Source organism: Phalacrocorax carbo, chromosome 10 (assembly GCF_963921805.1).
Source record: "Phalacrocorax carbo chromosome 10, bPhaCar2.1, whole genome shotgun sequence".
In the NCBI taxonomy this organism is placed as follows: domain Eukaryota; kingdom Metazoa; phylum Chordata; class Aves; order Suliformes; family Phalacrocoracidae; genus Phalacrocorax; species Phalacrocorax carbo.
Genome location: NC_087522.1, coordinates 6,104,935 through 6,117,958, shown reverse-complemented (window position 1 = coordinate 6,117,958; position 13,024 = coordinate 6,104,935). Strand labels below are relative to the sequence as shown.

The following is a 13,024-nucleotide window of genomic DNA, read 5'->3' as shown; positions in this document are numbered from 1 at the left end:
CTGGCGTTTTCAGGCCCAATGCCAAGAAGTGCAGAGCTAACAGCAGACACACACTTTACTTCTTCAACCCTTACAGTAAAGCTCTTACAAACACACCCTCACTTACACTGTGTACAGAAGAGCCTTGCTGCACACAGTGAACCACTTTGACTAGACAGGACACCACACCTGCTACATTTCATTACCTCTTTACTTCCCAGCTCTGCAACCCTTCAACCAGCAGGGACTAGCTGTCACTCTGGCCATGCAGTACAGCTAAGCCTAACACAAAGCAGACTCATCACACCCAAAGATGATTATTCTTGGCTTCTGCCAGCTTTAGGTGCAGAATAATAACTTGTGGGTCTTATTGATCTTGGAATTTCAAAGTCTGAATTTTGCAAATCTGTCTTCTGTGAGAGCAGATCACATCAGTAGGTAATTCAATCTTAAAGGTCTCAACTACTTCACCCCTGGGGTTAGAGCATGATGCTTCTTTATTACCTCCAGCTCGGTGTTATGAGAATGCAGCTTCTGCACCATCTCCTCTGCCTCACGCATACGCCGGTTCAGCTGGGGTGAGTGCTCCGAAGGGGTCAGTTCGCTGTCGTACGACTCCAGAATTGCTCGCATCCCATCACGCTCCTGTCAGGAAGAACAGAAACCGCCTTTAGGGATGAAGCCCCTCACCTCACTCCAAGGAGAGCGTTTCTAGAACAATATTCTACATTTTGCCCATTGTTCCTTTACATGGCCAGGAAACCCTGATGGATATATCATCTTTATGCCAGCATCAAGCCACAGATGAACACCCAGTTCTAACAAAATAAATATTGCTGCTCTGAAAACTGAAAAATTAGACTGTCTTGTGTATATAAAACCACATATCCCTTGCAGGAAAGCAACATGCATATACACTCTAACAAGCAGATGGCAACTGCAAACAGAGCCTGCATTCTTTTTGGAGACATTATTCTAATTCAACATGGCTGAATGGGTTTCTTCAGCAAAATATTTAGTGTAGTACTTGACATTTTTTCTGCCAAAGAGTTACAGCAATGAACGAACGGAATTGTCACATCAGAAACGAAACAGATTTGACAACGAACAAAGTGGTTGAGAGCAAATATCCTCTAAATGGTATGTGACTTACCACTTGCCACTCACTGCAACTCAGAGTTTATAATAAATATTTTTTCAGAGGTTAATATGTCGCAGACAATGTGTTTAGCTCACTTTGGTCTTTGCTGGCAATTATAACCAAGCATTTACAGAGAAAGACAAAAAGAAGGATCCCTGACAGCATTCACACTCCCAAGTATAAAGCTTTGGCTGAAAGCTAAAGGTAAAACTTTATGTTGGGCCCCTGGCTGAAGTATTTCCTAATGCATTCCCAACTTCAGACAGCACCTAATGCCTACCTCGAAGCCACTGATGGAGAAGAATGGGGACAAAAGGCTGAAAATTTCAGAGAGTCAGGTGTGTTTTAAGGAGATTGCCGTTTCCAGTGCAATATGCATACAGGGATTAGCCAGCTGATGAAGTGTTTTATCTTTTAACTGCATGGAAGAACCTTGATGTTTGAGAGACTACAGAACAGGGTCAAAGAAGCACAGGCCCCTGGCATAAATCCAAAGAGCAAAAACTCCGAGCAAATCTGACAGGGCTGCCTCCCTTTCACTGCTGAAGTTTGCTACCTTGCCCTCTTACAGAAATGCACAAGCGCTCTGAACAAACCAGTTCTCTCGTGCGAGTTCTGCCATCACAAACATCCAAAATATTATTAGAAGATCACTCAGCTTTATAGCTGTGCAGTTCACATCCAGACCAGGCCACTGCCACTACACTGAACCTGGAGCACTTCATAAACCCAGCTTGGCCGTGCTGAAATACTTTGCTGGGATCCTGCTCCCTTGGGGAAATCAGGAATTGCCAGGGTAGAAGAAAAGGTCCTTTTCCCTCCATCCCCAAAATGAAAAAGGCTGTATTTCAGATAGTGAAGGTGATGCTAACTGCTCAGCGGAGCAAGCCTGTATACAAAGGTTATCTCCTCCTCCAAAATCTAAAGGTCAAAGACTGAGCGTGGATAGCAAGTGTATGTGTGGGGAAGGGAAAGATCCAAATTCAAGGTGTGAATATAAGACGAGGGGCACTGCCAAAGGTACAGGGTGTGTTCAGAGTGTGTCATGGATTGAAAGGTCAGCCAAGATGGTTGGGTTGGTCAGCAAGTAAAAGGACCCCAAGACTAAAGGACAGCCTGAGGCTACAGGAACTGAGTTGATAAAATAATAAAGAAAATGTCTTTAATATTTAATATTTCTTTAATATAAAATAATTTTTATTTTATATAAAGAAAATAAAGAAAATTATTAAAATAATAAAGAAAAACAGGTTTTAACCAGTTAGTACTAGCTGCTTGTTCAGGCCTGACTGAAGAGAAATATTCTTCCAAGGAAAGAACCGTTTTGCCACAGTTTAGAAAGAACTATTCATCTGACAGACATATGAAAGGAGATACTTCCATGTTATGGCAGAAGAAAACCCAACCCAAGCAACACTACACCTGCCTTGCAATGAACGTGTTTAGCAGAAAGGCAGCAGTACGGGACCGCTCCATCCTCCTCCTCCCCCTCCAGTGCACTCACACATCACCCAGTCTGCCCAGTACACTCCCCGTAAGGCAAGCCACTTTTGCTCAGGAGATGAGTTTCATTCCGCACTTATTGCAGAATCATTGTCCAGAGCACAGAAGAGAATGTAATGACAGCATGTAGTGAAGGTATCGGTTTGATCCTTGCATGTTGTTGCAATTAGATCTGCAATTACAGCATCCTCTCTTCCTCTGTACTCCTAGCTGCTCCGCTATTGTAATTTTCTACTAAGTATCTTTCATCCATGTGATAATTTAACACTGCAATGTTCTCTCCGTTACAGCAGGGCAGTCCCAAAATCCTTAGCATTTTTTCAACAGCAAACAGGACCCCTGGCAATTCCCATCACACTTGGCTGCAATTAACTGCTGAATATTAAGTCATTCAAGTCATCCCCAGCAAGATCCTAGCAGTTCCCTGAGCTGCTCAGCTGCAAGGACAACAAACTTCTGCTTTCATGTTCGGACGGGAAAACTGCATGGGAGCAGGACATCCCTATAGGCTGTTTTTCCCCTAAAATCACCTGCAGACCTTCCCCTTCAAAGCCTTTCTCTTAAAGAAAGAGTAAACTTCTCCAGAAAAAAACATGCACAGTAAACACAGCGCAAGCTGTATTGGGAAAAAAGGTACTGAAAAGATGAAATAAAGGGCAGTACAATTAATCACTTGATGCTGGAATTTAGTTCTCCTCTTTAATTATTTCTAAATATTAATACTGTAATGAAATCAATTCTCAGCTTCCAACAAGTGGTCCCCAGCTCCATTTTTTAAATTTCTCCCCATCAAGAGCACTTACTGAAAGCTTTTCCCTCCCTCCTAAAGATCTTGTTAGTTTGGCAGGAAACAGAAAATCTTGTTGAGAAGTTCTCTGTCTAAAAGGATTCTCTAAAATATAATCCTAATTTAGTAACTGCTGTAACATCTCCTCATCCCACACGACAGCATCTTCCCCAAGCCCCATCAAAAACCTTCCCAGGGACTTTCAGGTGCCCTTTCTAACCTTGTTCCAATTCCTCTGTTTTCCTGCTTTCTATCAGGAGAGTGAGTGTTCACGAGAATTACTAAAAAGCGGTTCCTCTGGGAATTTCCACAATTTACCCAGCACAGGGCATCTCTGCTAACTCACCAGGGACCTTGCACTGCGATACTTCCAGGTGCTCTTTACCTTGACCAGTTTCAAATCAATGCCAGAACAGAAATGTAGCTTGGTCTAAACATACCCTAATTGGTTTTGATGTTCATTATAAACCTAGGAAATTAAGGCCCCACAGCAAACCCTGGTTCTGCAGCTTGCAGCTGCGTTTGAGGACACACAAGTTTGGAAAAGAGGCAGGACAGTGATTTTTTCAAAGGCTGAACAGCTTCCCTTCCTTCTGCCAGTAACAGCCAGTTCACCAAAAGAATGTGTCTCTCACTATCACATAAGTAAGTAAAAAGAAAACATGTTTTGTAATCTTAACCACAAACTAGAGCTAATTCCGTGAAAATCTGCTATAGGGTGGCACTTTTGCAAAATGCTATCCCTAAGATCAAGCTTCTCTCCAGTCTTCCCACCAGCTCCTCTATTCCCTCTATGTAAAGCCAAAATTCGTCCTGGCTGGCAAGTAGCTCGAAGTTAAGGGAAATTTTCTTTCCCCAGCTTCATCACATCAGAGGGCTACCAGAGTGGTTTAGAAACAGCAGAAATATAAGTGGGCTCCTCCAGGACTTCTGTGTTAATTTTAGGGTAAGACCTGAGAACTGTTCACATAAGCACCATCATCATCATCCCTACCAACAACCCCCTTGTCACCGAAGCAGTGCTACTGCACGACTCCAGGGGCAGCCCACAGCTTCAGATGTAAGCATACTGAGGAGTATGAGAGTGACTCCCAGCTGGGTTTTGGAAGCAACTGAAGAGTAAAATATAGCTTAAAAAAAAAAAAAAGCCGTCTGACCTATGTACTTACATATAAACTCAGGCCCTATTCCTGTTGATGCTCGTTAGCCTCTCCTCAAACATACATACACATAATTCACCACAGACTTTCTAATTAGTTGAAGAAAAGAAAAATCAATAAGAAAGAAATTAAAGTTACAAATCTAACTGAAGTCAGTCACACACCCAGGGAAAATTTGTTCCTGGGGTAAAGTTTATCTAGTGTCATAATTTTATTGAAATCCTATATCTTCCTATTGACTTTTATCGTTTCAAGCTGGATTCCAGAGTTATCATTATTAGAGTCTCAGTGTTGCTTGAAGGCCTGAGATTTGGGGTTTTTTTTCCCTTTCATAAACAAGCTGTAATTGTCTGGTTTATTGATCAATAAATCTTTCAACTGCCTCTCTTCACCCAGCTTCTGTTCTGGTAAGTCTCCCGCACCATTCTCTGAAAGAAAATATAGGGTTGTTGTTTTTTAAAGAACAGATTGTTTTGTCATTAGCAATGAAAGAGCAAGAATTGTGCCGGTCGGTTCCAATAATGGCTTTTTAATGACAGATTCTAGTCACAGTATAATCTGCTTTATTTCCACATGAGTGAACTTCAACTATTAATCCACAACCCAAATGCACGGCTCACTTGCTCTCTCACTTCAGCACGGGTTAGAGCCTGGCAGAGGAGACAGACTTTGTAAAGTGGAATCATAATGATATTTCCCACTTGGCACTTTTCTGATGGTACAGAAATATTCCTGTTCCTAGTGTTAGATGAGCTTTTTGTTTAATTAATGATAATTTTTTGAGAATGTTAATAGACTGCTTCATTATAGGAAATCAGTGGCAAGACTTCCCCCTCCTCTTCCTCTCCAGACTCCTAACTCCAAATTAGTCATAATAAGATAAAATTTTGAGACTGAAGAAAGAATATGGAGCTTCAACATCAAACAGATGCTATTTGCAATCAGGTATAATTTAGCTAACTATTCCTTGTAAAAACACAAATAAAAGGGAAAGATGACTGTGCAACACGGTTCTACGCTTTCTTGCTTTAAGCGGCACAAATACATACACAGAAAGGGAGATGGTAACTGGGGTCTGACCACATGTTTAACATTAGTAAAATTAGTAGTGTGACGTGTGGGAACATAAGCCAAAATGTGGTCAGAAATAACTCAAAGAATACTTATATTTGTTAGATATATCAGGATATATCTAAATATATCAAATATATAAATATATCAGGACCTACTGACAAAATACATGCTTAAGGTACTTCAAAAATTAGCCATGGTAATCTCTGCTCCACGAGCAACTACCTTTGGTAAACTCATGAACGGCAGGACAGGTGCAAAAACAAAGGAACAGATCCAACCTTTTAAAAGAGGGATGGATGAGGAGACACAGACTCTGGCAATCATAAATTACTTCAACATTTTGGTATCTCCTAAAATACTTGAAGAAAACATTAACAGCCAAATTGCAAGCAGCTAGAGAAGAATCAGGGACAGGAAACAATCAACTGAGCCTTAATACGAATAACATCAAACCAGTTTAATTTCCTTCTTTGACAGGTAACTTGTTACTGAATAAAGGCAAACAATAAATGTGATAAATCTCAACTTCAGTGATGTGTTTATCAAAGAGAAGGATTACAATTCAACAACACCGCTGTAATTTAGAGAAATGAATTTGTATCAAGGTGATGAAACTCATGAAAGCAAAGCACAGAGCCCTGCATGTTGTGTTGCAACACAGACACCAGGTACCCCTTCTCAAAGCCGCCCATTCGCACGCACCTCACGGGAAACACGCTGGGGTCGGGGGAGCCGCCCGGTTCTGCCCCGACCTGACGGCTGGAGGAACTGATAAAGAATTGATACATTGTTAAGCCTTACTCTGTAATTAGAAAGACTGTCTTCACACCCCATCGCCTTATGGAAAATAGGGGCAAAAAGGTAAAAACGAAGTAATAGCAAGACCCAAGAAACAGGGCCTGAAGGCAGAGCTGTGGCTAAAGACTTCGCTATTACGGGAACGCATCTAAAGGGCCACGGGAGCCTCTTGGGGCACAGATAACAGGAGCTAACAGAGTCCTCCAGAACAGACAAAAAAACCCAAGAGTCCTATGCCAAACGAAACCAGCAAAAATTACATTACCAGAAACTTTTCAAGTCCTCCTTGTCCACAGCAGCATCTACTATTACCACAAGGCAAATGGTTCCCCTTTCTCTTACCACCCATAACTTTTGTACTAATCGCTTTTAAACCAAAATCTTCTATTTCCAAACCTCCAAATAGCTACAGCCATTTCCCGACATTTCTCTCTGTGGCTGACCTATTTTCACATTACTTTGCAAATTAGAACTGACTGCAGACACATATGTATATACACACCATTGACTTTCTACTCAAGACCTCAATTAAAATAGCATTTACAAAAAAATCCTGTTAACTCCATAAAATAAAAACATCCAACAGACTTCACTGCCCTTGCACTGACAAGAAGAATGCTGGAGAATGGCTTTTCAAAATATTCTTACCTCTCGAATGTGACTTTCTATATATCAACGCTTTGCTTACATTTTGCCCCTCAAGGCAGTATAAGGCTCTCACAGGAGCCTACAGATGGATTTAACCTATAAAGAAGCCCTTCAGATGTATTGTCCCCTACAACCAAGGCTTCCCCAAAAAAATAAAATATTTATTCTTTTTAAGTCCAAGTACCTCTATCTCTGACTAACCTGAATAGGCGGAAGAGAGGTTAGAGAGTCTGATGTACTCTGTAACCACAAGCACACAGTAAACCAGGAATTAAGCACCCCTCTCTCCCATCATTTCTCTACAGCTGATGGTTTTCATCACTTTTTCTGATATTCTTGAGAGGGAGCCACTTTCTTGCTAGGAAAGGTACCATATCACTAAGGTTGAACACCAATTTTCCACCCAAGGTTGGAAGTCTGGAGAAAGCCACCAGGGGAAACTGCGGTGAGAAGAGGACACAACCAGGCAGAGAGCCTGAGAAAGACGATCAAAGGCTAATTTTAGCTGCCAGAACAAGGCATTCAGAGACACTCAGCTTCCCAACCATAATTTCTTAAATTTTGGAGAGACTCTGCAATCCGACTGCTCTTTTGGCAAACGTTCAGGCAGGCAGCTTTAAATGTACACCTACAAATACCTGTGTATCTTACTTGCTCTTCAGATTTATAGTTCCTCCTTTCTAGCTCTTCTCCCTCACCTCCAACGCTTCTCTACAGAGGGCTCAGTTTGCCTTATATCCTGGCAATGGACCAGAGCAAATAAATCCACTGTAACCCTTTTAATCTGCCTCTGATAAATTCCCTGCTTACTATCTTCAGGAAAATTGTGCACGGTCTCTGAAAGCCTCATTTTGCTTATAGCACATACATATGCCAGCTGACAAGCAATCATACAACTGACACTGCAGCAAACTAAATATTATCTGACTAAAATACCCCTGGGGTCTTCTTGCTTCACAGTGAGTTTAACATGTTTAGTTATGTTTCCTAACCTCCTGCTGCCGTGAAATAATTTTATGATATTTCTTCATTTAACTCCCTTCTACTGGAACGCTCACCACTGCCTATCTCCAGCACAAGCTTGTTTTCTATCTCAGGGTATTTCTCACCTCTTCATTCAAAAAACCCCTCCTTTTTCTACCACTTCTCTTAGCCCCGCTGCTCAAGCGATGGTAATCTTGCACAAGTGTGAAGCTGCCTTATTCACCTGCCTCAGCACAGGGCCACTCCCCATCTGACACCGGTATCTGACACCATGCGCACAGTTCACATTTGAAAATTGGTCATTTCTTTAAAAAAAAAAAAAAAAAAAAAAAAATCGGCCTAGCCACTAGATTACCATCTTTGGCAGAGGGAAAGCAAACAACTGACAGGAAAATGCATTCTTCCTTGCTTACTGGCAATAGAAAACTAATATTTTATCCATCTATTTAAAAAAAAAAAAAAAAGCCTTATTCAGCTCTGAAAATAAAGTTTTTGTGAGGGCGCTTCAGACTCTTCTATTCTGCCGGTGTCTACAGCACACAAAAATTTAGCTCTATGTTCATTCCTTACCCTTGGATTTCTTTTTCCTCCTGCCTACTAACTAACCCAGATATTGGCCTCTAAATCTCTTAATGGCCATTTTCCTGCAGTTTTAGCTGCTTAAATATCATTAACCTGGGAGAAAGCAAATGGAACTGTGCTCTTAGCTGGTGCAGGTAACTCTGCAAAAGTAGAGGAGGAGGAATGGCACCACCATCCGGGCTCCGTTCCTGGGGTATTCAGTCTAAAACTGAACTGAAGCAGGAGGGCAAATTTCTTGCATCAGATTTTTGACAGAAAAATCAGAGACCTAAGTTCATCCGATCAGCTCAATGCAGCACATGCCATTGAACTTGAAAAGTAGTTACTTGGTCCCCCTACAACCAAGGGACTTCAACTACTCTAGAAACATGGCAACTGTGGCTTTTTGAAAAAGGCAAAGAAAAAGAGATTTTAGCTAATGCTTCAGAATATGCATCACCTGACTGCTTTATTAAAAAATATTAATATTAGAAAATTTTAATAATTTTTCCATATTTTAATTCATTCATAAATCATTCCCTCTACTACCTCCAGGGTATAAAATATCAGTGACTTCAGTAAGAGTTTCAGAAGTTACACATCAAGTTATCTCCTAGGTCACCCATAGCATATCTGTGTTGCCTTTACAGGATTCCTGTGGACAGAGGGGACACAGCTCCTTGCCCTCACAGCTCAGCGATGCATCCTCAGGAAAAGGACGCAGCGCAGAGAAGACTGAAAAGTCTGGCTGCGTGGCTGCTGCAATAGGACTCTCTCAGGCAAGCAAGTTAAGTAACGTGCACCTTAACACACACGACGCCTACAGCCAGACACCCACAGCACCTATGCTGCTAATCATCACATCACGTCTGATCAAATTTGTTGGGGTTAAAATGTTTTCACTTATCTGCAACAACTGTTGGAAGCTTCCTTCAGCTACTGTCCCGTAACTAGTAGGGAACTGCCCAGAAGCCCGCAGTATTCACAGATCCACCCCGACGCAGAATGCAGAGGGTAAAACCCCCGAACAGCCCACGCATACAATACAATAGCACATCCAGTGCCTACCCAGCCCCAGTGCTCAAGCTGTTGACCAAAAAACAGAAAGCACTTCGTTAAGAACAGGAGGCACAGTGTGCAACTTCCATACTACATAAGCCATCTATAAGGCAAAAGAATACATAAACATATTCTTCTTGAAATAATAATAAGCACAAAGAGTCATCTGCCACCCAGGCCTTGCTCCCAACAGTAAGACTGGGTTAGTTTAAGGGACAGCTTATATAACCACACCCAATAATTTATCTAGGGCAAAGCAATAACAAGCCATTACTTTGAACAAAGATTTATTTGGATGTGGTCAAAATACGAATTTCACATTACACAACACACGTTTCACATTACTCACATGATGTGGGTTACGTATTTTCACTTGTACCCTCTGAAGATGTGAACGAACAATCATTTTAACACTTTGAATGTATAAGCCAACTAAAAAGGTTAAAAGCACAAACTGCACCAAGCAACACCTTCTCGGCTTTTTTTAAGATCAGTTTATTCTCTCAGCCCAGAGCACCATTTAGACAACACCCACACAACATGTCTCATTAGCCTAATCAGGAGCCATTTCCAGAGTTTGCTCTCAGACAGCAAGTAAACACCATGAAGCTCAGCTACTCTTTAACCCTGTGAACTGCACTTCTGAAAGAGTTTTCTGTATTTAAAAAAAGAAAACAGGCCACCTCGGTGCTCTGGATTGCAACTCCTTGAGCAGAGGTTTGTCATAAATTGGCACTCGAATCCTGTATAAAATGTTAGTGCAGGCTGGCAGAGATGACCACAGACGGTGTTCTTCCACCAGCCCCCCTGTGCCTGGGATCCTGTTCCTCTCGAGACCCAGATACAGCGAAAAACAAAATCGGGCGCTTAAGAGCCATGTCCAAGGACCATATTGGGCAGGTAACAAGATTACAGTGCTTTACCACCATTCCAGTCGCACCTTCACCTTGGGCTTCCCAACTTCAAAAAATGACATTTAATAAATACTTCTGAAAAAAGCTCTCATTGACAAGTCCTCTGGATATCTTTATTGATCATGTAAATATCCAGTCTCTTTCTGAACCCTGATAAATTCCTGACCTCGCCAGTTTTCTGATGAAAATGAATCCCATTACTTTTTTCATTGCTTGAAAATGTATTTTCTTTTATCAGTCTTTAATTTGCCACCTTTCAGCTTCATTGAACACCTTTGTTCTTGCATTGCACAGACAGGAAAACAACAGCTCCCAAACAACTTCTCTAAACCGTTCATTCATTAGACTCTGCGCTTTCAACTTGTCACCTCTTATTCAACTACTTTTTAAGGTAAACAAGTCCAAACTTCAGTTTTCCGGCATAACTGCTTTTCCCAGTCTTTCACACTCTCATCACCCGTTCTGACTGCTGCTCTCATTCTGCAGCATCCTTAGCTCAAGTGGGCTGATGAGGAATAAGTGAAGAGAAACAGTGAAGATGTACCACAAGTCACTGGTCCCTTCCCCACCTCTCTGTCTGTAATGGGTACACCCTCTCCCAGCTCCGGGCTGGCTAAAGAGTTCATGAGCCCGACATCTCCTGCCCGTCAAACTCTTTCTCACACAAGTGACGCGCAGACCCCGCTCCACCAGCGCGTCTCCTGCATGAAGACTCCCTACCTGTGCTCAGTGCCAGCTATGCAGGTTGGCAAACACCTACTGCTCAATGACTTCAGAGGGCTCAGCCCATCATCAGAGAAGCAGGCCAAGATGCTCTCCCAAAAGCTGCTGAGCCAGGGGATGGTAAAAACCCAGCGATTTACAGTTTGGGAATGCAGCAGGCAACAACCTCCTCAGCCACACCTAGCAGAGAATAGACAGATGACAAGAGGATGCATGTCTACACTTAAGAACCAACCTCCAGCCCTTGTGAGAGCAGCCCACGTACAGATTTCCTCAAATTTTAAACATTTCCAAAATGAAACTATTACCCTAAAATAGCCTACAAGTTAGTAGACCTAATATTGATATTAGCTGCCACTCAGCGAACACCTTCCTTTTACAGTGGCGCCAGAGTGCTGGTTAATTCATGCAGACAAAACGATGTTCCTTTCTTTGTTCTCCCTCTGCTGCCTCTGCAATATTAAGTCAACAAAACCTTTCCTCAAAACTGCACTGACATCAAGAATGTTATGCTCAAACCATTAGACAAAACGTGAAGCACTGAAGTCATGCTTCATTAAGAACAAGTGGAAAAATCCGTTTACCAGAAGAAAAACATTATTTAGAAAATATATTCATCATATACATCTGAAAGAGAATGATGATTACATGTATAAAACCAAAACATTCAACAGTCTTTTAATTAATATTTGACCACAAAATTATGCACACTCCTATGTATTTACATTTCTTTTTCAACAAAACCGCATAGCAATAAAGAGCAGAACCACGGTATCAAAAAATCTATTTTGTTGCAAACTAAAACCACTGTTTTGCTTTCATACTAATGACCTCCCCCGTATTACTGAACAAAGGATCTAGTGGTTTGTCTACTTCGGGCACAACTTCAAAGCGAGTAGAATATGGTATAATTGCAGAAATGGTTGTCAAAAGAAAAGACTAGTAACAGAGGGAAGAAGTTTCTCCCTGCCGTGTAACACCACGGGAAGAGCTGGTAAATAGCAGACAGTTAGTGACAAAGATAAACTCCTACTTCCGTACTGCAACACACCCACGATGCAGAACTTTCTAGACAACCTGGAGAGATGCAGGTTGACATTTAGCCTTTCCTATATTCCACGTACCAGAAAGACAATCCAAATGACTCTCAGTCCACCACAGGCAAAACTGTAGAATCTTTAATTTGCAATCAAGCAAGTCCTCAGGAAGACAAAAAGGTGAGAACAGACCCACTTGCACGGCAATATTTAAGCATCCAATGCTCATCATTAAGTTTGTCCCTTCTCTGGAACAAAGTCCAGCTTCTGTGTCAGGAAATACTATCAGAGCCATCTTTATTATTAATCTAGAAGTTTTTTTAAAAAAAATATGTTTAAAATGAAGTCACATATCTGTTGCTTTATTTGGTTCTTCTGCCTCCATTTGTGGAGTATTATTATATTATTTAATAAAATGCCTTTCTAAGTGCCTTAAAATAAACCTGGCCAGCACTCTCCTCACTTAGTAGAATCTTTCTCAAATAAAGCTTTACCTTACCAACGAATGCTCTATGAGATGTTGCCATTTTCAACATAGTGTATTATCACAAATAGACTCAGACTTGCACAAGAGTCGAGGTTTGAACGTTGCTCTGGAGATTGCCTACCCCAACCTCCCCAGCTCTCCTGGATCCCCCTCATTTCCAGGAGCATAT

The 13,024-nt window shown here is 41.6% G+C and overlaps 1 protein-coding gene across 2 annotated transcripts in view; it reads right to left on the bottom strand.

Annotated features, from left to right (window-relative positions):
• Positions 1-13,024, bottom strand: part of MAD1L1 (mitotic arrest deficient 1 like 1) — a 381,515-nt gene that overhangs the window by 219,542 nt on the left and 148,949 nt on the right. For both annotated transcript variants that reach the window (XM_064461586.1, XM_064461587.1), the window contains exon 12: positions 484-624. In XM_064461586.1, coding sequence (XP_064317656.1) covers positions 484-624 — 141 coding nt within the window. The remainder of the gene's footprint in view (positions 1-483; positions 625-13,024) is intronic.